General features: G+C 37.1%; 4 protein-coding genes and 1 pseudogene across 4 annotated transcripts; 1 reads left to right on the plus strand and 4 right to left on the minus strand.

The window, feature by feature from the left end:
* Window positions 1-2877: 2877 nt before the first annotated feature.
* LOC130728459 (uncharacterized) lies at window positions 2878-3435 on the minus strand. Its single transcript, XM_057579953.1, has one exon. The coding sequence runs from the start codon at window positions 3433-3435 to the stop codon at window positions 2878-2880; it is 558 nt and encodes a 185-aa protein (XP_057435936.1).
* A 2471-nt stretch (window positions 3436-5906) lies between these two features.
* LOC130733904 (putative tRNA pseudouridine synthase) lies at window positions 5907-10168 on the plus strand. Its single transcript, XM_057586194.1, has 7 exons — window positions 5907-6181; window positions 6265-6300; window positions 6619-6731; window positions 6838-6986; window positions 7695-7839; window positions 8530-8943; window positions 9351-10168. The coding sequence occupies exons 1-7, from the start codon at window positions 5959-5961 to the stop codon at window positions 9765-9767; spliced, it is 1497 nt and encodes a 498-aa protein (XP_057442177.1). The 5' UTR covers window positions 5907-5958; the 3' UTR covers window positions 9768-10168.
* An 8710-nt stretch (window positions 10169-18878) lies between these two features.
* Window positions 18879-21473, minus strand: LOC130733905 (protein NUCLEAR FUSION DEFECTIVE 4-like). Its single transcript, XM_057586195.1, has 2 exons — window positions 20033-21473; window positions 18879-19524 (listed from the first exon to the last, which is right to left on the minus strand). The coding sequence occupies exons 1-2, from the start codon at window positions 21178-21180 to the stop codon at window positions 19098-19100; spliced, it is 1575 nt and encodes a 524-aa protein (XP_057442178.1). The 5' UTR covers window positions 21181-21473; the 3' UTR covers window positions 18879-19097.
* Window positions 21474-22914: 1441 nt separating this feature from the next.
* LOC130733906 (probable O-methyltransferase 3) lies at window positions 22915-24686 on the minus strand. Its single transcript, XM_057586196.1, has 2 exons — window positions 23867-24686; window positions 22915-23537 (listed from the first exon to the last, which is right to left on the minus strand). Exons 1-2 carry the CDS (start codon window positions 24638-24640, stop codon window positions 23235-23237), a joined length of 1077 nt encoding a protein of 358 aa, XP_057442179.1. The 5' UTR covers window positions 24641-24686; the 3' UTR covers window positions 22915-23234.
* Window positions 24687-26589: 1903 nt separating this feature from the next.
* Window positions 26590-27911, minus strand: LOC130731666 (probable O-methyltransferase 3; annotated as a pseudogene).

A 27911-nucleotide genomic window follows, 5' to 3' on the forward strand; every position in this document is an offset into this window, starting at 1 on the left:
GGTGGTGCGATGGAGGTCTCGACGGCGCGGCGAGATGGCAAGGCTCACGGTAGTGCGGTGGTTGCAACGGTGAGGAGTGACGACGCGTGGAAGAGGAGGACGACAGAAGGGAAGGTCAGATTAGCTTGGGTTTGATTGGAACATGGTTGGTTTTGTGGTGATTGAGAAGAGGTTTCTTTCTTCTTCGTCTCTTTCTGGTTTTGATTTAGGGAGATTTGTTTTCTTGAAGATTCAGTGACAGGGGAAGTGGGTGTTGTTCTGATTTAGGAGCTTGAGGTTCTGGGTCCAGTTAGCTATGCAGTGGTTGTGATTGAAGGCTTGGGTTTGAAGGGAATGGATTTTTGTGGTTTTAATTTCTTTGATGGTGGTTCTATCTTCTTCCATTGTACTAGCTTCTTTGCAAATGATAGTGCTTCTCTACACTGTTTGCACATCTTGTTGTGGTTATGAAGCTGTCTTTTACCTGCTGTGGTTCAAATTGGGATTGAAGATCAGTCAATTTAGGGCTGAATTGTTATTATTAGATTAGGAATTTGTTATTATTAGATTAGGTTATTATTTAGTTAAGGGTTATTAGATTAGGGGTTTTATTTAAATTAGGGATTTTATTAAGTTTTTTATTTTTTTATGCTTAAATAAATGAGTTGGAATTAAAAAAATAAAGTATTATAATTTTTTAATTAAAAAATAATTATAAAAGCCACGTGTAATTGATGACTGGGACAAAATTGAGGTTTGACAACAATTGGCCTTAATTGAATTAAAAAAAAAATCTTAGGCACCCAATTTGATGCGAAATTTTTTTCAGGCCCTGAAACTGATTCCCTTTACAAATTCAGGGGTCTTCTGATGTATTAAGCCTTATTTTTTTCCTAATTCCTGCTTTTACTCGCCGCGCCCTTGCCCCATCTTTTGCCCTCCTGATCAGAGCACCACGCCAAACACCCCATCTTCAGACCTGATGTGCTTGCTTCCTCCTCTTGGCTCTTGCGAGGCCAGTCCCCTCGCCAGACCGCCCCGCGGTAAAGAGGATCTTCTTCTAACTCGCCTCTATGCTTGTCGCGCTTAGCTAGCTGTGAAGGTTTAAAAACTGCCGATCCCACTGGCCTCTAGTATCCTGCCTTGCCCTTTTTCTTGCTCTCGCAGCGACGCGCTCGGTTCCATTTTCGCACCTTCTCTGGTTTGACCTGGGGTTACTCAAATGCTCTCCATCCGTTTTGCTCGACGCCTCCCTGTTTTAGATTCACTCGAACCACATCTTGCGTCGCCACCCCCTGCTCTTCTCTTGTCTCATGCTTAAAAGAGTCGGCTTCCTAAACCTGGGCAATCCCCAGAGCGTTGCATCATTCTAACTCAATTAAAGAGGTCAAAATTGTCCTCCACCAGTTTCTCTAGGCGCCTCTCTTGGCTAGTCATGAGCCTGGGCTCAATCGCCAGCACTCCTCTGCTAAATTCGTACATTTCCAAGTCCTCGATTATGTTCGCCCAGCGTTCCTCGACATGGGCATCAGTGAACTGCCCATCTCTTCCCGTCCTACTGTCTAACCTTCTCTGACCTTGGCTGCCCCTTAGTCTCTCACTCTTTCGAGAAAGCATTTGCTCCAATCTCCTTGCGTCGTTTCGCCCCCGACCTTGAAAACCCTGTTGACCTTGACCCCCTTCCAAGATCTCGATCTCGTTACATCTGTGACCATCACTGACTCCCTTCTTTCCATACAAACTAAGGCAATTATTATAGCATTCTCTCGCCCTCCGCTGATCTACCACGATCTTTCCCACCTTACCACAGATTAGTGGGTACTTCACCGCTAGGTGAGCCGTTGAAATTACTGCGCAAAGACAGTTTAGCGTGTTCCGCCCGATGATGACATTGTATAACGCCACAACCTGCAATACCAAATACCTTACACGCAAAAGCTTGGCGTTCTCGTCAATTCCAAAGACCGTGTCTAAATCCAAGTAGCCACGCACCCAGACATGTTCTCCTGAGAAACCTAATAGAGTCCCAGTGTACGGCATCAGGTCCTTATCTATTAGTCCCAATTGCTCGAACGCATCGCCGTAAATAATATCCGCAGAACTTCTCTGGTCCAAAAGTACTCTTCGCACATTAAAGTTATTGATCCTTTCCATTACCACCACAGGATCATCCTTGTGCGTCTTGATTCCCTCGAAATTTGTCGATGATATCACAATGTCCGGGTGATGAAAACCGAATGGGGTTGCATACTCTTGCACCGATGTTACCGCCCTAACATGCCTGCGCCTCGCCGAAGGTGTGTCACCGCCTCCACCGAAACCCTCGGCGATTGTATTTATCGTCCTCACCGGTGGTTCGAGATCTTTGTTGAAGGTTTCTTCAGCTCCCTTCTTTCTGGTCGCCAACATCTTCTTCTTGTCGGTTGTTGGTGTTTGACGATGATCGTCCCGTCTGCGATCATCCTACTGACAGCTCCCTTTATATCGATTTCCCTGTTGTCGATCGCCTTGCCAGCGATCACCTCGATCATTCCACTGTGAGCGTCCCGCCCTGATTAATCTCTCAATCTTGTTTTTTAACGTGAAGCAATCTCCAGTGTCATGACCCGCCGATCGATGGTATTCGCACCACTTGGTTTTATCCACTGCCGCTCGAAGCGGGTTAGCCTCCCTCTCGCCCTCTTCGACTGCGTGTGTCGCCTTGACCTCCCGGAGCAATTCCGTCAGATGTGCGTTCAGACTTTTGCCCGATTCCTATGGCCGGCAAGAATCGGCTTGACACCACGGGCGTCGACGCTCGAAACTTTCCTTCTTTGGGTAGAGTTGCTCCTTTGCAAACTTTTCAACTGACTTGCCCTTCTTGTTCTTTCGCATACTGCTTTCCCCTTTTTCCCGACTTTATTTTCCCGCTGGCGAGACATCTCTCTGATCGCCGTCCTTCTCCATCTTTGCGCGGTTCCTTTTGAAAGCATCGTCCTCCTCATCCAAGATGTAGGTGTTCTCCCGAGCACGTATTTCTGCCATCGAACGAGCGAGCTTACGGCTTAACTTACTGTTCAACTTCCCCAGCTGCAGTCCATTCTTAAAAGCTCGCGCACAGGCATGTTGTTCCGACTCCTCAATCTTAACAGATGCCGCACTGAACCGCCTCACGTATTGTTTCAAAGTTTCACCCTCTGACTGGCGGACATTATACAAATCGTCGATCGTTACCTGCTTAATCTTACTCGCAGAGAATTGAACAAGGAACTTTGACGAGAAATTGCAGAAATTTGTGATAGATCCCCGAGGTAGAGTCCTGAACCAAGTCATCGCTGTGCCCTTAAACGTCGACGGGAACATCCTGCACTTCACTGCATCGGAAGCTGAGCTTATGACCATCTTCGTGTTGAAATAAAGCAGATGATCCTTTGGATCGGTCTTCCCACTATATGTCTCAAGAACAAGGTTCTTCATGTTGTCCGGGATGGCCACTTCCCTCACCGCCGCTCAGAACGGCTCGAACTCCGCGACGGCTTCTACTTCCCGCTCTCCTTCGTCTTGCTGCTCGAGGCGATAACACTCTAATTGTTCCTGCAAGTAATCGTTTTGTTGCCGTATGTCATCAACATTGCGGATCAGGCGTCTCCAATATCGGTCAGTGATCGGAGCCTGAGGTAGCAGCGTTCCATCTCCCGAGACCTCCGGTGAGTGTGGCGAGGATCCCTGTCGCTCAGGTGATGACGGTGGAGAAGGTAGCGGAGGAGTAGGAGAAGGAGGAGGAGGCGGCGGTGGAGGCGGAGGAGGAGTCGGTTTCTCAGGTTGCTCGCGACGAACCTCTTCCCGGCGCGGCCTTCCTCTAACACGACGCGGTGGTGAACCACGTCTCTGCTCCAGCTCTCCGTCGCGTCGTCGACAACGTGTCTCCATCAAATACCAATCCAAACTAGGAATTTAGCCGGAAATACAAAAATCAAAGAAAATTATGCAGAAAATCAAACTTATCTCAACGAAATCACAATCCACGTAGTCCGAGAATCGAAATCTACCGTTCCCCACAGACGGCGCCAAATGTTATATCCAAGAACATAGAGATGAGGTACAGTACCTAGAGTGAGAGGATTGCGATGTGAGAATCTTAGAGAGAAAGAACGCAACCGCTTAGAGAGAGAGTATAACTGAATTTCAAGCTTTTATTTCTCAAATGAGCTAAGAGTCCTTTACAATTGGTAACCGCCCCCTATTTATAGGTTTGGGGTTGGGCCTAGCGCCCCTAATCGTCCTTAGTAGGCTAGTTGGGCATTCTCGGGGAAGGCCCAAACTCTCTGGCTCACTCACCGCCATGAGGCAAGCGCCTCTGGGCGAGGGCCCTAGGTCTTGCCCAGTCCAAAAAGATAGCAAGAAACAAACTACTAATTAATTAGACTTTGACCTTGTAATTTTATAAATTAAGGATTTTGATTTCTATAGTTTTAATTGTTCAAAAGAGATCCTTACACTTTCGAAATTGAAAGAACATTGTAAAGACATTATCGAATAATTAATGTAAAGAGTTGACGTAGATTACAATTTTTGACGTGATTTTAATGAGGCTCGTCTACTAGGTGTGGTCTTTGGGGTGGTTTTGTTTGGTTAAGTTTTATTGATCTATTCTATTTGTGAGAGAGTCGTTCTTATAAAATTTACCTATATTCAATAATATATATAAAAGATGTTAAGACAATTTATGTAAAAAGTTGTGATTTATGTCAATAAATGAGAAATTAAAATTGCAATTAAACTTATAATATAAAGTACAAGCATACGACTAATCAAGTAAACGTGAGGATATCTTAAATGTAGAAAAAAGGTTAGGATACCTAGATTTTGTTGCCATGGCCAATGCTTAATAAAGTTGGAGGACTTGAAATTGAAGAGTAATGAGTAACTTCAAGTATTCATAAAGTCGGGCCATTCAATCTGACCAGCTCAATTAGTTGCAAAATCGTCAAATTCCAAAATCTACTAGAACCGACCAAAATTTGGTTGAATCGGTTCAAAATTGGTTATAGAAACCGGGTTGAACTGGTCAGATTTTAACTTTTTAATTTAATAAATATGTTGACCCTTTTATCATTTATTTTTCATCACATAAAATATATAAGATGAAAAATATAAGGCTTAAATACTCTGAAGGTCTCTGACATTGTCTCCCGTACGAAAATAAGTCCCTGAAAAAAAAATTCCGATTTTGAATCCCTGTAAATTTATTTTAATCAGAATAGGTCCCTACTCGTGTTTCCAGTTTATGTGGCTCAATTTTTGCTGAGTCATTTATTTGACGTGACTTTTATATTTTTTTTTTCAAATACACATGGATTAAAAAAATAAAATTAAACATTTAAATTTAAAATTAAAATCTTATTAACCTAATTAACCCTAAATCTAATTACACATGGATTTTTAATTAATATTTTTACTACACATCATTTCAGCCCTCTATTGCTTCAGTGTCAAAGAAAAATCCAGAAAAAAAATTAGTTAAAAATCCATGTGTAATTAGATTTAGGGTTAATTAGGTTAATAAGATTTTAATTTTAAATGTTTATTTTTTTAAATAAATATATAAAAACCACGTGGAATAAATGACTCAGCGAAAATTAAACCACATAAGCTGGAAACACGAGTAGGGACCTATTCTGATTAAAAAAAAATCCAGGGATTCGAAATTGAAAAAAAAAATTCAAGGACTTATTTTCGTACGGGAGACGATTTCAGGGAACTCTAGAGTATTTAAGCCTAAACTTTTAACATCTTGTATAAATATTTTACATATTACATAAAATATTATTAAAAATAGCAGTAAGTACTATCGCTTCAATCATAACTTGGTTGTCTCGACCACTTCGATGACTGGTCCGATTTTCAGAACGTTTGTAATTTAACCTACCTTTAACCTCTTATTGGCCTTATCTACCATTCTTCATCTTCTCATTTCTCATGTAGTCACTAGTCACTACTATGGCCACTTTTCTTGCAATGCTGTTCACTTCTCCTCTGCCATTCTCATTCTCCCCAACCCGAAACCCCAACACCCCACTTCTCCTTCTACCTCCAACACTGTTCAGATGCTTATGTTCTTCCACCCATTCCCCTTCCCCTTCTCTCTCCCACGACAAATGGGAACCTTTTCTCAAGAAAACGGTTGTAATGAGAGTCGGATATGTTGGAACCGATTATAGAGGTCACCCCATTTTTTCTTATTTGCTTCATTTTACAAAAGTTTTAATCTTTACTGTAATTTTGATTTCTTGAAGTTATTTACAGGTCTGCAAATTCAACGGGATGAACACAGATTATCCAGTAAGACCCTTTTTTTATTTGTTTCCTTGTTGATTATCATAGAAATTCACCAGTTTGAATTTTAGTTTATGTCATTGGTGAAATAGATTTTCATTTTGCCCCCTATTGTTGTACCTTGCTTAGTTGTATGTGTTTTTGTTCAATTGCATTGACTAATGTTTGTTTTCATCTGGTGTTATGATCTAATTAATAAGCACCCTAGTGAAATTTTAATGTGTGTTTGTTCTTGCTAATTTATTCTGTTTTCTTTCGAAATGAACTAAGTTTAATTAATTAAACTCTGATCATCACTGGTTTAATTTTGACAACATTATGTAGCTATTGAGAAAGAACTTGAAACCGCCATCTACAAGGCTGGTGGAATCCGCGATAGTAACTTTGGGGACTTGGACAAGGTGAAATGGGGTCGAAGTAGCAGAACTGATAAAGGAGTAAGCTTCTTCTTGTTCCCTTTCCATCTGTTATATAAATTGGTTGTTGTTATTCTGTTTATTCATATCTAAATTTCATTCCCCTTTTATGATGTGCGCGTATTAGGTTCACTCTCTGGCTACAATGATATCCTTTAAGATGGAAATCCCTGAGGACGCATGGAAAGAAGATAGGGATGGCGTTGTGCTTGCAAACCGCATTAACATTTACCTTCCTAATACTATCCGAGTTTTTGGCATATTGCCTTCAAAGAAGTAAGAATGTTAGTCTCTGTTGGCTATTCTTTTGCTGAATTTGTTTTCTCGTGTCTTGGTTATTGAGTGACAATACATGCATGTGCTCCTATAAATTAAAGAAGTGAACATTTTTTCCCTGAGACTCATCATTTGTATATTCTTGGTGGTAGATGTTTGATACGGAGTGCGACAGTAACATTTTTAACTAGGAAATTAATAATGTAACCAATTTGAGCTCTTACTTATTTCTTTGAATAAGTAGCATAGGCCATAGCCCATAGGGTTGTCAATAGCAGCTTGTACCCCTGGCTGCTCCTGGCTACCATGTAGCCGCTGCTGTGGCTGCTAAAGTGTTGGAAACAGCGACCGTTAAAGCGCTATTTCTCCACTATTTGATGGGACTGAGAAAACTCAAAAGTGTCCCCGGAAAGTTAATATTAGGGCATTTTTAATGTTTTTGTTTTCGTAAAAATACTTAAAAGGGCCTGGTTTGAAGAGGAAGAGCATGGAGAGATTTACAACTGACAATATGATTGATAATGAGGAAGACTTGGATCTAAAAGAAGATGATTTATGATTCTTGTTCAGAAAACTTTTAACTGAACTTTCATGTTTATACTCAGTGTAATTCAAGTGACTCATAAATTAAGCGTTTCTCAAATTTTAATTCATGCTTTCTGCCTTTCTCACTCTTATTTCTTACTACATAGTTTTGGCTTGTTTTAGGAGATTTGATCCAAGAAGAGAGTGCAACCTGCGGAAATATTCTTACCTTCTCCCTGCTGACATAATAGGAATCCAGAGTCATTTTAGTGAGGATGAAATTGATTTTCATATTTCAGAATTCAACAGTTTACTTAGTGCGTTTGAGGTATACTCTTAATTTGTATTTTCTTTTGTTGTTGTTGTTGTTTTCGAATTGTCTATTTTTCTTAAACACGGGTACTAGACAAATTGAGTTTAGCTATGATTATAATAAACTGTAGTTAAGGTAATGATCTATCGTAATTGATTGTATTGGACAATGTGCAGCTTTTAAAAAAACGAGTTCTTTGGTTTACATGTTTTCTAAGCTTCAGAAACTTCTAAACGTGCTCCTCATTGAAGTATTTTGCTTTGTGGTTCTTTAAATTATGTGCTGATTATGTTTGTTTGTTATTTCCAAATAATGAACACAATAGCCTTGTTTACTTGTGGAAGGTGTATATAATGTGCATAATAATTGTGCACAGGTATAACATGTTAGCCTTTTCGTTTCTGTTCATTACATGTTGCTATGTTGTCTGATTAGACCAATAAATTGGGGAAAAAAGCATGAAATGTATTATTGTTCTCTTGTGACCTTCATCATGCTGGACTGGAAGTCAATCTCTGTATTTAACATTTCTGTTAAGGGCATATTTTAACTGTATTTTGCCTATTTTCCATGTGCATGTGAACAAACATAACTCTGACCCATAACTCCTATGTATTGTTAACAATGAAGAGGATTATGCATGCATAAAATGTTTAGAAATTATGCACATATTTACCTCTGTATATGTTGATATTTTTATTGCAGGGAGAGCATCCGTTCCACAATTACACTGTTCGTTCGAAGTACAGGAAAAAACATCATGCTAGGAAATCCCCAGGAAATGGTATCATGTCAAACAAAACAGGATCATCTACTTTGGCATCAGCTTGTGAGTCAGAGAGTGAGGAAAGCGACGTTGATGATTTTGTGTCAACCACTTTAGGTGATAAAGATCAGAGCCACGAGTCTTCAGAGTCTAGTGAATCTAATGATTTTAGTCATCAAAACTCTAGTTTAGTAGTTCGTGCAAGATGGCTCTATGAACCAGATGAGGCAGATAGATTAAATGTTTCCCATTTCAGAAAGATTTCCCAATGTTCATGTGGGAAATTGCAAAGATTACTTGGAAAGGATTATGTTGAGATCAAGATATGGGGGGATTCCTTCATGTTACATCAAGTAAGTCTTACTTGAATTTATGTGCTGAGAGTTTTTTGTGCTCCTGTTACTTAATATTAACTTTTGTGGTTATTCATCTATTTGCATTTTGCTGTCATTAAAATAGTTTGAATTTTGACTGTAATAGAACTATTTCAGAGGGAAAATTCATTTGATGATATGACACATGATTGGATGGTAGTGTAAATAAATTTTAAATCAACAGTTAATCAGAATTAAGCCCAGCTTCTATCAATTTATTACAAGTTTTTTCAATTTCTTTATGATTCATATATTAATTTTGTAATCTGAAGGTGCTTTACTGTACAAATGACATAATATAGGTTAACTCATTCCTTAGTTATACCAGTTGAATACACTGTTATTTGACATTTAACCTTGTACACATTGATTGAATGACTCATCAGATACGGAAAATGGTTGGGACTGCTGTTGCTGTGAAGCGCAATTTAATCCCAAGAGACATCCTTTCATTGTCACTCATCAAGTTTACACGAATTGTCCTCCCCCTCGCCCCGCCAGAAGTTTTGATTTTGAGGGGAAACACTTTCAGTATGAGATCAAGTGCTGGGAAGTTTATAAGGCCTGAAATGGTGTCTCTGGTTGAATCAGAGCCGATTCTCAATGAAGTTGAAGAGTTCTACACATCTGTCATGTTGCCTGAACTGTCAAAGTTCCTAGACTCGTCGAAGTCTCCTTGGGTGGAATGGGTTGAGAGATTGGACAAGTATTCTAGCTTTGCAGATGCTGAATTGGATGAAGTCAGAATGGCTTGGAGAACATGGAAGGAAAATTTCAGGGCAAAATCAGCATCAGATGCATAGAACATGTATTCATTTGTTATATGCACTTTGCTCAATTTGTGGCCACAATTCTGTTCTGCTTGAGGCCAAATTTCACCTCCTTTTATTCTTCTCCTTGCTCAATCATGGCATTGAAGAGCATCCCTATCATTTTCCAAGTTGTTGGGGATGTAAGTCATGTAGCATTTAGTCAGGTCAAAAGAATTAATTAAAAATGCAAGCTAGTATTAAAGCAGGAGATGTACTCAAGAATAGAACAAGCAATGTGTCCAGTAAAAGTTCAAAAGATATTACATTTTGTAAAGGACATCCAGATCAGAATCAGAAACCAAAGACAATGTGAAAGTTATCACTCCAAATGTAAATAACAGATGGCATCCCAATGGCTATGATCAGTAATCCAATATCGGTAATTGACTCCATAGCATTGCTTTTTCCTAACTGACCTCACTAATTGCTTATTTTTTTTTTTTTTTCTGTTACATAAGTTTTTGGTCCCTCTATGTATAGCTTATTTTGGTTTTAGTCATTCTCTGGAAAGTTTTTACATTTTTATCTTTACAATCAGTGAAGTTATTGGTTTTGGTGACCTGAGCTTAAGCTGGATGCCAACATGGATGTTTGGGAAATTTTCATTTTTTCACACCTCTGCTCTGTTCCTAATACTTCATCCATAATCTAAGCCTCATCTCCTCCCAGAATCAGGCTTGACATGGACAAGATAGGAAATATTTTTATTTTCTTCAAATGCATTTAAGCCTATCTTGAAAGTCTTTCCCCTATTTCCATTCATGTAGATTATTTAGTGAAGCTTTTCAATTTATTAGTTATACAATACAATATGTTGTGCGGTTACTTCTTTTTTTACAATCATATTCTCATTAGCGTCGGACATAACCGATGCTACAACGCAACGTACATGAGTTGTGTACATGAGTTGTGTTTTCTTATTATGTATATACACATATAGTTGTACTTGTAACAAACCCGAATTAAATCAAATTATGGATATAATAGGATCATACAAATATAGTTAATAATACTTTTTAATTTATCAGCCAACATGTATTAAAAGGTGCAAGCGGTACTTAACCCATTTACAAACAGTAGTGACAAGCTATTAAAGCAATGAATCAGATTTAACATCCATTCAAAGAAAGAGAAAACAAAACCCTTCATCTTGGCTTTTAGCCAATTCCAAGATCTAAGTTGTATCAAGTCTATAAATTCTCCACCTATTGAATGCAATATTATTCCTACATAGCCAAATAGACCACACAATGGCTGCCCAAATTGTCCACCATCCAACTTTTTTGGGTTTTATTCTCATAAGGCGGATACTGGACCTATGATTTATTATGTAATAGTTGCTAAAAAGATGCCCAAAAAATTGCTAACTTCTTTTTGGTTCTTTAGGTTTTATGTCTCAGCTCTATGGCATTTGTTGGTGGTCTTTGCGGTTGGTCTTTTTGTTTGCACATTTGGGTTGGCTCTTTGTTTGGCAGGTGTCGTGCAATTGATAGAATCTTGTTCGGCTGAACTTATCATTGCTTTCGACTTCAATAGGGACATCTCCTTGTGATGTAAACGTTTGGGGTTGGTGGTTTGGTTTGGCGTTGCTTGTGGGGTTGTGGGGTTTTTAGAGGTTTTTGGAAGGTTATGCTGTAGAGGTTGGGTTTTTGTCATCTCTTATTCGCTTAATTACTGTACTCATACTTTATTTGGAGAACGTGAGATGTAGACGCAACGACGTGGGTGGTGCCTGACGTGTCTGGCAGTGGCGGATAAGTGTGCGGTGGCGACGACATTCCCGAAGAAGACCCACATCCTAACAAAAAGAAAAAAGAAGTTTGTGGTTATGGGAGAGACGAGAGGCAAGGTGTGAAGGTCACAATGCTAGGCTCGACAATGCATGACGACGGTAGCACCTAGGGATTAGGGATCAGCCGCAGAAGGCGAATGATGGAGGAGGAGAGCGATGTGAGATGGGGTAAATATGATTTCAATGAAATGGTGAGTGATTTCATGAGGCTGAAGATGTTATATTTTCATCTAAAATAAGCGATGACTTGGCCACCGCTTAATTTGTATTTTAAATTAAGGTTGACGCTAACTCTCAGCCCAAATTAGGGTTTTCCCTTACATTTAGCATCGGCTCGACTAAACAACATTACCACGATGTTAACTTGTTAAGTGGATTTAGTAGACGCTAACTAGCGTACCTTCAAGTAATATAAATCTTTATATTGACCATTTTTGTGGCCAGCTAATTAGTGTTGTTGTCCAGGCGGAACCTAATCTTGACATCTAAAAACCTACATTCTTGTAGGCGTAGGTGATGTATGATTAAAATTTATTTCTTTCATCAAAGTGTATTTTCACCTTTTGCTTCTGTATGTGTGCATGGTTGTTATGAGATAGGAAGATGTAAGAGGTGATATGTAAGACACAACTTAAATCCATAATTAGCTAAATATATAATAATTTCAACCCAATAGCTTTTAATTAAAACTTTCACCATTTTGTATCCAACCACATGTCATGTCTCCCATCAAAGATATAACAGTACTTGATCATGACTGAAAATTGACCTTTGATTAATTGCCATTTATATGTTTTGGCACTAGCAATTAACATCACCAAATCAATTAAATTGAATTTGGCAACTTAAGAATCAATTATAATACAGCATGTGGAAGAGCTCTGCTCCTAGCAAACCTAATAGTTATACTACTATAGTAAGAAAGTGACAAATAATTAAGATATTGAACAGTGGCCTTAGGGATGGCAGAGAAGCCCGAACCCATGGGCACCCGACCCGACCCGACCCGATTTCTTGGGTGAAAACCCGAGTTAAATGGGTTCGGGTTCGGGTTCGGGTTTTACCCGATCACTTTCGGGTTCGGGTTTGGGTTTGGCCAAACCCGCACCCGAACCCTACCCGAACCCGGATCTGTATAAGTGAAACCTAAGTATTCTGCTTGTGCAGTACAATATATGCAGCATCTTGCATATTAATTTAACAGTAACATGGCAATTACAATGTTACATTACATAATATAGCTCTCTTCACAGTCTTTTTCAGGTCGGGTTTCCGAGTTCAACTGTTTGTTTGAGGTTGTGTGCGGGTGTGGGTACGGGTCGGGTGAACCCGAAACCCAATGGGTTCGGGTGTGGGTTTAAGTTCACCACCCATTTCGGGTTCGGGTGCGGGTGCGGGTGTGGGTTTTTGATTTCGGGTTTGGGTTTGGGTTTGGCAAAACCCGCACCCTACCCGACCCATTGCCATCCCTAAGTGGCCTAGACCTCCTTCAATGCATTGAATAAAATATTGATTGTGTTTTTTTAGAAACAGAAATGGCTGAAATTAGGACCATGTATTGTGTTTTGGTTAACGTAGAAATTTCTGACCAACCAAAAGGAGCAACCATTCACTTCAGAGTTTACTATCAAAATTGTTAACCATCATGTGGGTTGTGGATCATTCTCAAACACATTAACAGAAAAATAAGACACGTTGCCAAACCTTGCGTACAAGTTAGGTCAAATGCTTAAATGCAACTTTATTGCACCATTCACCAACAGTCAATGTATGTCAAGTGCATCCCAAAAAGATGCATGAACATGAATTTCTAGAGTATGTCATGAGGACTGTTAGAATATAAATGAAAAATATCTTGTTGGAATTCTACCTAAGAAAAATGTAAACTTGTTCCCATATTCAAGCAATGAAACTGAAAGAGACAAAGTTTAGAACTTAAAGAAGAAATCAAGATTCAGTCCCTTTGGGAATATGAGGTACCAATAAGGTCTAGACAGCGGTAAATAGCTGAACTTTTTAAATATCTAGTTCAGGGTTCAATTCTTGAGTGATTTGTAAGAATAATGATTTGGTGGGAGAGACATACCCAATAAATGTGATATTCAAGGCTCGAGAGGATTAGTGATCTCATGGCTCCAAACTGTGGAGATACCTTGAGAAACAAGAAAAAGTGAATATAAGGTCTCCTTTTAATGAGACCTCTCTATACAAGTGAAACCATAACTCGTTCTGTAACGACCCCCATCCACACGTAGTTACAAGTACGGATAAAGTACAGGGTCGAGTAGTGTGCTTCGACCTATTCCACTTACAAAATAGCTAGTTCAGTTCAATAAAGCATGTGGGAAACAATACCCCCATACAAGATTACATCGTTTAGACTAGACCATGTCGTCGTACCAAATGATATCGCCCAACAACCCACACATCACCCTTATGACGTCGCTTGCTCCTAGAAAACATACTCAATTTTTTTGGACCCGTGCATTCATGGCTTAGTTTGAACCCAATGTTAGATCGCTCATTCCAGTCAACAAATCCGCAAGACACTAAGCCTTAAGCATTAATATGAAGTGTGTCTTTTGATGCCTAAATCCATCTTCATACCTCCCTTTTTGAATGATCTTTCTCGTTGCGGTCCACAAGCCTGCTAGACACCTATGTTGTAAGTATTAAGGCGATGTGTTTCTTCTTATGCCTAAATTCATCTTCATGTCGCCCTTTCTAATTGACCTCACATATTTCAGTCAACAAGCTCATAAGACATCAAGCCTTAAGAATTAGGCGAAGTGTGTCTTCTCGTGCCTAAATTCATTTTCATGGCAGCTCTTTGCTCTCTAATGCAGTCCATAGTTTCTTTTGTACATCATGTCATTTCGTTACCTTTGCCAAGCATCATGTCTTTTAATTTACCACAAGGATCCTCCAATGTGAAATGGGAATTACTTTTTTCGAATATATATATATATATATTAAGACGTGACCATTAGATCTAATCATGAATGGTCAATATTAAAACAACATAGTGGTTACATGACCATTTAAAAATGTCATGTGATGTTTTTAAAAAGTCACATGATTTCATGTTTTAATCTTGACCATTCATGATAAGATCCAACAATCATGATTTATTCTTATATTCTCACATAAGAACACATTTCTCATAGGATACATCCTCTGTATATTAATATAAAATTGAGAAACATTCTCTCCCAACAATGAGTACAGTGACCAAATTAACAAAAATATGGCAAAAACTCAATCACTACAGCGCAATCCATTCAAAATCCTTGTAAAGAACCCCACAAGCAAAGCCAAACCAATACTCTCAAACACAAACCCCACTAGCACGCAAGTATGCTCTAACACCCAATAAACAATGTCTCAGTCTACGCCACCTTGGGCACGTCTTCATTTGCAATTGAAGAACGACAATAGAATCAGACGACGCCTATCAACGCATGAAAGATACCAAAACAATAACCCACTGGGCGTGAAAACCAATAGGCCTAACAACAAAGAAACCAACAAAACACCATAGAGCTAAGACTAAGAACCTAAAAAAAGAAACAGAGGAAACAATTAAAAACTAAAAAAGACAACAAAAGAACGAACAAACAACAATTAGTCAATAATGACGTCATCGATGCCTCAAATACATGTCCAAACTCGTTGTTGCTGCCCACAAGGAGATCAACAAACCAAAACACTGCACGAAGCAAGCCATTGAGGCCGGAAAGGAACCGTTGCCTCAACAACCTCCGCTGAGTAGCCGCACTGCACCCTGTGGCTATCGACTAAGATGGCAGGACCCACATCACGCAAAACCACCGCGCCGGATCTTCAAGGAGAGCCTAGCAATGCCGTCAACCCGGAGCACCATCCCCAAACACAAAGTACTCAGGAAACGTGAAACTAACCTCCTCATCTACCACAGCCAGGGACCGCCACTACGATAGTGCACCACAAGGAGTAAGAGAAAACCACAGATATCAGAAGATCTTGCCAAAGCCAAAGAAGTGCGAGCATACCCAATGCGAAAAAGCTCTTAAAACGCGACCCCAAGGTCCTCTCCTACTACGACTAGAGGCCACCACCGCGACGAGGACTACATTTAGTAAGAAGAGCGACAAGTCTGACAGATTTGGCCAAAGCAGGAGAAGCACATGCAGATCCAAGGGCAAGGATAGGCGCGAAGATGGCAGCCCAATGAAGCGAGCCCAATGAAGCGCGACATTGGAGGGAAAGGACGGTGGGATACGACGACGTATGACAAACAATGCAACAGGGAGGATAGGTCATAGAGAAACGAAAGCTAGCTCCCTCGCCCTTGTAAAAACACAAGAAATGGGTAAGAGACCAAGGGAAGGAGGACGGAGAAGGGAGAGAGGGGTTGTTACTGCATAGAGAGGCGGTGCAACGGCCACCCAACCGCACCGCACCACAGGTCTAGTTCCAGAAAGAGAGAGAGTTGGTGAAGAAAGTTTTTACAGAGAACAATCTTTATGTTTTTTTTCACGCAAATGGGAATATACAAAGAGTAATGATTATTTGGAGTTCTTAATGACTCCATCACAAAATAAAAAGTGATATGTATAAAAATGAAGAGATTGACTAAAAAAGAATAAAGAAGATGAAAATTAGATAGGAAAAAATGTTTGAAAATAGAAAGTAAAATCATTCAAAGGATTTTAGAGCATATCCGATGGAGATTTTAATCTGAAATCTTAAAATAAGATTTGAATCTAACAAGACCTTATCACTGGACTTGTCCTACATGGTATGAGATCTTAGCAAAAGCTAAGGTCCGTGCCTTAGCTCGCTACTTTTAAAAGTTAGATCTTAAATAAAATAACCATTGTTTCTTTCTCATTCAATACAAGAAATGTAAAATAAATAATATAAATATATTGAGTATTGTGAGTTCAACCAAAAGTAAAGTAAAATCAAAACCATTGGAGCAAAATGTGCATTGGGACCTTATATGGGTGCCTTAAATTCTATGTGACAGTACGTGTCTACAAAAAGTGAGTTAAGTCCCAAAATAAAATCTACTTGTTGGATATGCTCTTAGAGCATCTCCAATGGTAGTATCTAATGTTAAATACATACTCATATGAGTATCTATTACCATTAGAGTACATATTCAATTCCAACATGACAAAGATGAGTATGTGGGAATAGATACTCTACACTATACTTGAAAAGTGAGCATGTATTTATTACAAGCACTTACCATTAATATAATTGTATATAAATAATAAAATATACAAATGTGATGTTGATGGTGAGATCCACTATAAAAACTTTTAAGAGTTATTGGGTTTGAGTAAAAAGTTAGTAAAATGGTGTAGATGATGTGGCATTATGGAGAATTGTAAAAAATAAAGTGTAGATATTTTAGTGAATATGATGAATGTAGATGCTCTTAACAGATTTAATTAATTAATTACATAATAAAAATTCACATGAGGGTGACTCATGGCTGTCATCATGTTTGCGTCATTGACTCATTAGTGAGGTTGAGGCGCGCCGGCCGGGATACACTTAAATGAATAATGATTCATAGACATAGGAATAGTAGAAACACCCCAAACACCCCTTTTTCCCGCGGATTTGGCTAAATAATACACTGAACTAACCATCTAAATACACATGACTAACCATAAAGCACATAACCGTGTAAAGTTGAAATTCCTAAATTAGGGATTTGGCCAAATAATACACTGAACTAACCACCTAAATACACATGACTAACCATAAAGCACAGAACCGTGTAAAGTTGAAATTCCTAAATTAGGGATTTGGCCAAATAATACACTGAACTAACCATCTAAATACACATGACTAACCATAAAGCACAGAACCGTGTAAAATTGAATTTAGGAATTTCAACTGAGTTTACACGGTTATGTGCTTTATGGTTAGTCATGTGTATTTAGGTGGTTAATTCAGTGTATTATTTGGCCAAATCCGCAGAAAAAAGGGGTGTTTGGGGTGTTTCTACTATTCCTATGTCTATGAATCATTATTCCACTTAAATGCCAAAGATGATTTTCTTCTGCGCATAAAAGTTAGATTCTAGTTGGTGAAGTATTACTTCATTGATAAATTTTTCAAGGTCCCATATCTCGTACACATGGTTATTGGTTTTATAATTTGTAGTACCCTCATAACTAATGAGGGTGAGCAGAGCAATGAATGTAACAAAAATCGGATAGATGATTAAATTCTTATTAAAGCACTACTTTATTTTATCATAATGACATATATGTATAATAGACTAGGATCTTTGGATTCCATCTATATATATATGGAGAAAAGTGGCAGATGATAAAGGGGGAAATGAAAACTAAAATGTTCCGTATCTTTTTTTTTGTTACAATTGGAAAAAAAAATGTTCCATATTTTATTTTGGTACATCGAAAAATAAACATAAAAAAATGTTCTATATCTAAAAGCGGAGTTGTGTAAGGTGTTAAATAATTAATTATTTTAAAAATTTAATTTGTTGAGTAAGAGGCACATAATAGTTTTATATTATATTTTAACACATTTCATCACGTAATAACTCTTTGAACGTGTAGCGACTCACCTACCCATTTTTCCTATTTTTATATAAACTGAAGTAAATTTTGAAATGACTTTGCAATTCAGAGCATCAAAAATCAAAATTCCACATATATCCATGATAATTTATAGGAAAGTACTATTTTCACATTCAAAATCAAACTCCACTTAATTAAAAAAGATTTAAAAAGAAATGTGAGATATAATAGATGATGTGATAATAAAAATAAGAGATAAGAAGAAAACGATAGTTAAAATAAAATGAAAGAAAAAGTGAGGTGTGATTAAATTAAAACCTAACACATCATTTCATTACTATATATAGGACAAGACTCACAACTGAGAGCCAATAGTACATAACTACATATTTATGATGAATGTTTCTTCTTTAATTTTGGCCTACAGTTCAATATTACCATTGAAATTGTCCAACTACTTTCTAATTCATTAATATATAGGTGTTCATTTGATCCCATAGGTCGACTAATAAAGATACATTTGGATAATTTTATATAGGGAATGTATTTAGTATAAGTATTAAGTAAGGATTTAAAAATTAATTGATACAAAGTAAAATTTAAATGATTCCTGTAAAAATGATTAAATATACATCCGATTTGAATTTTAAAAATAAGGAACGGGGTGATAAGACACATCAACAAAAAATTATTTTTCCTTATAATTGATAATATTACTTTTCTTAATTGTTAGTTCTTTTACTAGATATAGTACCTCCACAATTTATCATAGAAGAGTAGTCTTTTGGTTTTATTGATTTTATTCCTCTCGGGCGTTGAGCCCACATTTTTCATCGAGAAAATGTATATTCTTTTGCTAGCAGAAAAAAAAAAGACTTGTATAAAAGACAAGTGATTTACATATATTTCAACATATACACTCAAGGGTGTTAGGATTGTTGACTAGCTAGGTGTATAAATGGAAAAAAAATGTTTGCCCAATTACCCTAGTGTATTTTGTGAGTAAAACTTGCGAGTCCTTGCATGTAGAATCAAAGCCAAGAAAGTGCCAAAGAAACAAAGGGAACCCCAAACGATGAAAGTGTTTCTGTAGCATTCCATGCCCATGCATTTCCCATGTCCATGTCCTTGCATGTGGTAAACAATAGCAGCCAAGTAACCAAATACAAAGGACCCCACTGGAATGTTGGCCACCACCAAATTATGGTTCACAGAGAAACTCTTTGTTCCAAATAACTCGGTGGTTGTGGAAACAGCAATTGAAGTGATTGCTCCAGTACACACACCAATTATGGCAGTGCTAATGTATAGGGTGAGGTGAGTTTTATTGAGAAGTAAGAAGAATGCCCCTGCTGTTGGAACCATCAATGCAACCATTGAAGCTGGCCTTGATATTCTACTCTTGCCCCTACATATATACCAAGTAGTTGGAGATATCAAATTAAATTGTCATTAAGAGGAAAGGCATAATTTAAGGAAAAAGTTCGGTTGAAACTCTAAGTACACCCCAATAATCAGAAAATATAGAAATGAGAAATATGATCAATAATTTGACACGAACATAAGATAAAAATATGAAGAAAAATAGGTAAAAATGTGATGAAAGATAAAGTGAGGTGTATCAAGGTTTTAAATTGTGGTTCAAACCCTCAATTGAAGTCGGATCATAAAGGGTTTTGGAGTTTATGTAATAGCATCGCGACTGCAATTACAGCCGCATCAACCTTTATTTGTCTGCAATTTCGCAACATAACTACAACCGCAATTAATTTAAAATTAAAAACCCATAATTTAATAGTTTGTTTGTTTTCATTGATGTATGTCAACTAACTCATTTACAGTGATTATTTGAATTATATCACAATCTAACTAAACTAGAACAATATGAAGAGGAGGGTAGAGAATGACCAAGTTACCTGTAAAAGTAGTCCACAAGAGATGGCATGAGACGGCCGAAGAACCCAAAAGAGGAAGACAAAGACACCAATGATGAAGTACCAGAGCAACCTCTGGATTCAGCTATTTGTCCCAAGTTATTAAGATACACTAAACCAAGTGTTCCACCAAATAAATAGACAAAAAAATATAACCAGAAATCTACTCTTCTCAGCATCAACATCACTCCAATATCTTCTCTGATATCTTGATCCTCTTGAACTTCATCACAAGTTTCATCCTCTTTAACTTCATTTTCTGAGTCTGTCCTCTCTTCATTTTTGGTTGGACTTTCCTCTGCTGTAAAATGATAGACTCTTAGTTTTTCTCTGTTTGTGTGCCAAGACCTCACTAATGCACTAACCATCATAGAAACTGGAACTATAAGAGGGAGAAAAAGTGACACTAGAATTCCAATAAGGTTACTCCTTGGAGATAATTTACTTGACACAAATTCCAAGCTACTCATTACAGCATATAATCCAGTGCCAATTGTAACAACAAACATAACAACAAATCCCATATCCATGTGTTTAGCCTTTGTGATTTCAATTTCCCGGACTAGTGGAGCTGCAATAAGACTAACTATCACAGGCATTACAGAGTTTAGAAACAGAAAGATTCTAGCTTTTTTGTTGTGTCCTGAGATAGCATCAACAATGCTGGTGTAAATCTTTGCACTTAATCCTTGGTAACTAGTTGTTATTCCCACGGCAACTTGGCGATGAGAAGAGAAGTTCCTTATTGTGGCAACATAGCAAACAGTGTTGATCCAACAAATGCTGTTCCCTGCTAGAACTGTTAGACAGAAGACATGCCAATAGGACAGAGATGGAATTTGGTTTGTTATGAAGAGATATTGAACACCATAGCCGATTAACCCGAGAGTCGAACCGATCATGAGGACCAGCCAAAGAGGGAGGTAAACTGCAGCCATGCCAGAAAAACAGCCAAAAAGTTTGCCTGCATCAGAGGCAAAAGCAAGGTTATTGAGCTGCACTTGGGACATGGAAAGGGATTGTTTTAGCTGGGAGGAGTAAGCAGGGAAATTTGTATTTGTGCCATTTATGGCTTGGAGCCAAATGATGCCCACAAGGCTAAGCCATTGAAAATAATTTGATGATGGCATGGTGAAGATACTAGTGAGAAAATTTGAGTTTGCGCTTGTTAACTCACTAGAGGGTGTGGGGTGTGATGGCTTATATGTTGAGAAGAAATAGGAGGAAGTGTTAGAACTTGGGGACCAAAATCATCAGTCCCCATGGGTGTCTGATTTTTCTGTCCTACCAATGAAACTTTGCCACGACAATTAAAGAAAAAAAAAGATGTGCAAGGTGGTTGCAAATTTAGAATGATTTTTAATTTACATGGCAAAATTTGGTTGGTGAGAGAGAGAAATAAGACATGGTTTTTTTTGAATTTCAGAAATAAGACATTGTTGAAAACACAACAACTTGGTAAATAACTTAAGAGGCCTAATTAATATTGGAACAATGAAAGGAATACTTGGAATGATGTGGCTAGACATGTAAAATGTGGTTTTCTATCAACCACCAGCAATTCTTGAAATGATTGTGTGAGAGGAATTGGCATCTGTATATTATGGCTCGAATTTAGGAGCATTTATTAATGGTTTAGGTTTTGTGGGAAATCTCTAAGAAAACAAGTTTAAATGGAAACTCTTTAAGCATGGAGATTGATAGAAAGCGAAATTGTAAGCAAGTGGGAAAATGTACCCAGAACATAGATTAATCTCTTCTCTCACGTACGTCAGTTTTTTGCTTTACACTGTCATGGTATATACTAGTCACCATGAGTTTATTGGGTCGGTTGGGCTTGCAAGAGAATTTGACATTTTGATGTCATCCGTGAGATAGATGTAGGCCAGGTAATAGTAGAGAGAAGTGAAAAAAAGGGACGCCTCATGTGATAGGGAACAAAAAATGATAGATAACAAGAAGACTATGAAAATGAATGAGATGAAAAAAAAAGTGTGAATATATATTTAAAACTTGTAATAATAGTAATTATATCCTGCTTTAATATGTTGTTTGTTGCGCCAGCAGGATAATATAACATCATCATGTCTCTTATCCTACTATGTCTATAATATGTAAAAGTTATCATAAAGGTGAGATAGGATATAAATTATCCTAACAGGATAAAATATCAGTTGTTTATGAATATTGTGATTTTTTTATTTCAAAAGAAAGTTTGATACATATTTTATTGTTTCTATCATATCCTATCAATATCATGTCCACCTCGAACACATGATAAGATAAGAGTCTATCCTGCTCTTATCATATCCTGTCCTTATTTAATCATTTATCATATTCTGACCACCAAACGAGTCCTAAAGAACTTTCAAGCCAACTAAAGGTCTGAATCATCAAATTGCAGCCAGCATGTTTATCAATAACAGAAAACGTAGAATTTTAAGACGACCCCAGCCATCGGTAATTTGAAGTTTATTACCGACGGTTTTTTACGGCCGACACAATTTTTATATAAAAAAATATAATTGGTAACGGTTTGGTTACCAGTAACTTAAGACCACCTTAGACATCGGTAATTTGAAGTTACCAGCCCTAACTTGACTATTTTTTAAATACCGACAGTTTATAAATGACAATCGAAAACATTGGTACGTCATCAGTAAATTCGAATTACCCATACAGATAAAGTTTCAATTGACAGAATTCCAACAAGTGATCAGGTCAGCGATGGTCAAAGCCAATAACCACTCAGTCATTAAGTATATAAGTTTTTTCACTTATATACTACTCAATGCCTTTTTTCATCTAATCTAGTTTGAGATTTTCAATTCCCACTTCGTATCCAAACATTAACAAGATCTCATTAGTTTAGATCATTATGATTAAGTTACTAACAATAAAGTTTCCAACAAGGTATTCCATTTGGAAACATGAATAATTCTTATTGCTGTTACAAAGATCCATATTTAGGATTCGTGACTCTTCGAATGGTACCTTATTCTTCCAACATCACACACAAGATAAAAAGTCTAGACTGGACATTATTATCAATATATATTAAACGTTCCTAGATGACAATTGACAAAGGAATTAAAACAACGACATCATATATATGAGTTTAGAATGCTGACCCTTCTCTTTCACTTTTCAGCATATCATGCAAGCATTATTGGGCTAGATTTCACTATGGGTAGATCTCAATGACCGACCTTAAGCCCAAAACAGGACTTATCTTGTAGTCACTAAAACCAGCAGAGGAAATCAACTTAACCCACTCTTTCTTATTTCTTTCTTTTGCATTGTATAACGCCATCACCACCATATCAAGGAAGAGCTCTGTTTCAACTGTTTCATCATTTCCATTCTCTTCCTCTATCACCATGTCTATGATAATCACCTTCCCTTCTTTGCCTTTGCTCTTTATTGCTTCCTTGCATTTCTTCAGTATTTTCACACATTCCTCATCACTCCAATCATGCATTATCCACTGCTTTGTCATTCAAGTAAAAGCCATTAGAATCATCATGCTCAAAAGGAAATCAAATATTAATCTGCTATATATTGATTAATCTTGTTATAATAGACCCATCATACATTTTTAATTTAACTTGAATAATGTCGAACAGACTGCAGACTGGGGAAGCACGACAAGACACTAAGAGAACCAGACATCATATATTTATTAAAAGACATTGAATTTATGGATCGAATCTCTTATATTGTCAACACATCATTCATTCTTAACAAATGTGAAGTTGTAACTCACACTTGAGTTCTAAATTCCCAACAAATATAAAATGTAGAAAATCCAAGTACCTTCATCAAAATGACATCGGCCGGAGGAATTTCCTTAAACATGTCCCCTCCAACATATTTAAGGTTGCAACTTCCTTGCAAACCAGCAACAACATGTGGGAGATCAAACACAGTGCACTGCAAATGTGGGAAAGATTCAACAATGGCCTTTGCCAGAGTCCCAGTGCCTCCCGCAACATCAACCAAGGACTCTGATCCATTAAACATATCCTTGCACTTCTCAATGAACACACTAGTGATCAATTGAGAATCACTTGCCATGCCTTCATTGAATGACTTGTTCATTTTGGGATTACGGTCAGCATAATCCCAAATCATCATCCCGTTTGCGGTTGCAAACGGGGTGGAATCGTCATTTTTGAACCAAGTTGACAAATGATGCCACGGCTTTGTCAAAATTGGATCATACATGGCATGCAAGAAAGGGATGACACTGAAGGGATGATCCTTAAGGAGCAGAATAGAATCATCAGTTAGTGTATATTCCACTTCGAGCTCATTTTCAGTGGCATTGTGTCGCGAGAAGAAGCCAGAATGGACCATGATTCGCATCAAGCGATGGATGCATGAGGTTTTGGATGGGTTGATTGGTAGTGAAGCAATGAGCTTTGAGAGTGTCATGGGTTTGCCATAGTTGTGAATGATATCTGGTATGCCTAATTCAACTACACATTTCAGGGACATGGAGTTTATGAAGCTGAAAATGTGATTCCATATGTGGCCTTGAGAACGAAGCAGTTTGGCAGAAGCATGGTCTCCATTTTGGAATTCCATGTATAACTTGCTGCTTGATTTGAACTGCTAGCTAGCTAGTTAGATTTGAAGTATGGAACCTAGAATATTTTGGGTCTATTTATAAGTCACTTACGAAGGTGTGCAGTTGATAACTTCTTTAAAGCAAGATCAATAATTCGTTGTTAGTAATTATCCACTTTCACACTTCTTTTCAAACACTATATGCACCAAAATATATATATATATATATATATATATATATATATAAAAGATAAATGAAGTAGAAATAAATGATATAATATAGGATGTGATTGAAATATAAGAGAGCTAAAAAAGAAAAAAGTGAAGCTGAGATGAAAAAGAAAGGTAGAATGGGAATAAATGTTATCCGCCGCCATGCTCCATAATTGTGTTTATCGTTTTTCTATTATTTAGCACAACATTAGTGCGGAATGTGGAAAGGTACGTCACATGGGTTAAAAGAAAAACGTGAAACACAATATAATTGACATGCATGCGTAATTAGAAAGTAAAGAGAAAAAAGTACTACTTAACACTACGTATTTTCTTATAGATTGGTTAAAATTTAAGTGATATTTACTAAAAATATGAGCCTCAATTTCAAATTAATAGAAAAAACCATGAATTTGAATCGATTAACATGAAATTATTGAAAAAAGAGTGTTAAAAGGGGTTGTCTAAAACATTTGTGATAATCTCACACACACGTCAAAGTTGGATCTGGTTCAAGTTTTTATATTGTCCACTTGTATTATGCGTATATACTATTCCTTCGGTTTCATAATGGGAAAAAAAAGGTTAACTTAAATTTAGGCTCGCGCGCAGCGGCGAAACTTGGAGATAAGTTATAGGGGGCAAAATAGTTTTTGAATAAATAAATTAAAATATATTTTGAACATGAATATTGAAAATTTATGATAAGTTACCTTAGTCAGCTTTAAATTTTGTTAAATTTCAAACAGTAAGTTATAGTAAAAAAAAATGGAGCTAAGTTATATTAATATTAATAAAATTTTGATATTTTGTTAAATTTCTAAGAAAATTTCTTTTTTTTTGTACATAATTTCTATGAAAAATTCTAACAGTAAACTGTATAATTTTTTTTAATGTAAAATTTGTCCATATATTAATCAATCGAGTAGCTCATGCACAGTAAGTTGTAGTTGGTTAAAAAAAGAAGTTGTAGTTAAAAATGGAGTCAGTTGGTCAAATTGTGAAATAATATGAAAATATTACTCAAAAAAGGAGTTGGGAAGGAGTTGAACACGGTACCTCCAAGTTAAGTGCAAAACAAAACAACACGGTCAAGAATATGTAGTCTTTCCAACATTTTTACTATATAACGTTTTAGTTCTATACAAAATTATTTAGGTATTATTGATTATAAGATTTTTTTAAAATTTTGAGGGAGCCATGGCTCCTCCCTATCATAACCAAGTTCCGCCCCAGCTCGCGTTTTTGAATATTTGTCGAAGTAAAATTGGTAATTGGTCCTTAATGTTTGTGCAACACATCATTTTTTGTCTTTACTAGGGGTGAGCTCCGACAACTTTCCCAAGTGGCAGCAATGGAGTGATGTGGCAGTAACACGTGTGTAAAAGAGGCTTAAGTGAAATTTATAATTAATTTATATTTAAAATTTAATTTTAAAAACAAAATTTACAAAAAAATCCGTAAAATATTAAAATTCATTCAAAATATTCATCTCCCCATAATCTTCATGTTTATTTTATCATCTCCATCTTCTTCTATCTTGTTACTTCATATATCATTTTTCATTTCAAAATCAAAATACACGTTTCTTCATCTTTCATCTTATTTTCATGTGAAATATTTTTTATTCACCTTTCATCTTTCTTCATTTGTTCATGCTCGGTTAGCGCGCAACATACATTCCATGAGATTAGAATGTTGATCTCTTCTCACTCACTTTTCATCAGTTTATACTAGCATTTGGCTAGATTTTACTATGGATAGATCTCAATAATAGACCTTAACCCTAAAACAGGAGTTATCTTGTAATCAGTGAAACCGGCAGAAGTAATCAACTTAACCCATTCTTTCTTGTTTCTCTCTTTTCCTGTGGTCGACACCATCATCACCATATCAAAGAATAATTGTGTTTCAATTGATTTATTGTCTCCCTTCTCTTCCTCCATCACCATGTCTATAATAATCACCTTCCCTTCTTTGCCTTTGCTCTTTATTGCTTCCTTGCAATTCTTCAGTATTTGCAGACATACCTCGTCATTCCAGTCGTGCAATATCAACTGCTTGTCATTCAAGTAATTAAAAGTCATCAACATTATCCAAAGGAAATAAAATATTCCTTATAGCTATTGATTCATATATATTAATTTCAAGCAATAATATATTTATATAAAAAGTCATCAATTGCCTAATTTTTTTTATATAATCGACCAATAATGCATTTAACTTCATGTAACTTCAATGTAATTTCCAGAAAAAACCATATATCTACAAAATAAAACCAGATCTATAATAATTGCATATTTTACCTTCAATAAAATGGCATCAGCTGGAAGAATTTCCATAAACATGTCACCTCCAACATATTCAAGGTTGTCACTTCCTTGCAAGTCAGCAACAACGTATGGGAGATCAAACACTGTGCACTTGAGATATGGGAATGATTCAGCAATGGCCTTTGCCATGGTCTCTGTGCTTCCCCCAACATCAACCAACGACTCAAATTCGTTCAACATGCCCTTGCACTTCTCCATAAACACATTGGCGGTCAATCGAGAATCACTTTCCATGGCTTCATTAATTAAGTGACTAATTTTTGGGTCACGTTTAGCAAAATCCCAAGGCAACAACCCGTGAGCGGTTACAAAGGGTGTAAGATCATCATTTTTTAACCAAGTTGACAAATGACTACATGACTCTGTCCAAATTGGATTAAACACGCAATGCAAAAAACGTGTGAGACTGAAGGGGTGATCTTTCAGGAGCAGAATAGAATCATCAGTTAGCTTATACTCTGCTTCGAGCTGATTCTCAGTGATGTTGTGTTGAGAGAAGAAGCCAGAATGTACCATGATTCGCATCAAGCGATGGATGCAACAAGATTTGGATGGGTGGATTGTTAGTGAAGCAATGAGTTGTGAGAGTGGCATGGGCTTGCCATAGTTTTGTATGATATCTGGTATGCCTAATTCAACTACACATTTAAGGGACATGGTGTTTATGAACCTGAAAATGTGATTCCATATGTGGCTTTGAGCCCGAACAGTTTAGAAACATTCTCTCCATCTTGGAATTCCAT

Source organism: Lotus japonicus, chromosome 1 (assembly GCF_012489685.1).
Source record: "Lotus japonicus ecotype B-129 chromosome 1, LjGifu_v1.2".
Taxonomy (NCBI): domain Eukaryota; kingdom Viridiplantae; phylum Streptophyta; class Magnoliopsida; order Fabales; family Fabaceae; genus Lotus; species Lotus japonicus.

Coding starts and splice junctions, on each gene's coding strand:
- LOC130728459 (XM_057579953.1), bottom strand. CDS start 3,435: ATGAAGAACCTTGTTCTTGAGACATATAGTGGGAAGACCGATCCAAAG.
- LOC130733904 (XM_057586194.1), top strand. CDS start 5,959: ATGGCCACTTTTCTTGCAATGCTGTTCACTTCTCCTCTGCCATTCTCA. Junction 6,182..6,264: donor TGTTGGAACCGATTATAGAG/GTCACCCCATTT, acceptor AGTTATTTACAG/GTCTGCAAATTCAACGGGAT. Junction 6,732..6,837: donor GTAGCAGAACTGATAAAGGA/GTAAGCTTCTTC, acceptor TGCGCGTATTAG/GTTCACTCTCTGGCTACAAT.
- LOC130733905 (XM_057586195.1), bottom strand. CDS start 21,180: ATGCCATCATCAAATTATTTTCAATGGCTTAGCCTTGTGGGCATCATT. Junction 19,525..20,032: donor CTTGTGGACTACTTTTACAG/GTAACTTGGTCA, acceptor GTATATATGTAG/GGGCAAGAGTAGAATATCAA.
- LOC130733906 (XM_057586196.1), bottom strand. CDS start 24,640: ATGGAATTCCAAAATGGAGACCATGCTTCTGCCAAACTGCTTCGTTCT. Junction 23,538..23,866: donor CCGATGTCATTTTGATGAAG/GTACTTGGATTT, acceptor ATGACAAAGCAG/TGGATAATGCATGATTGGAG.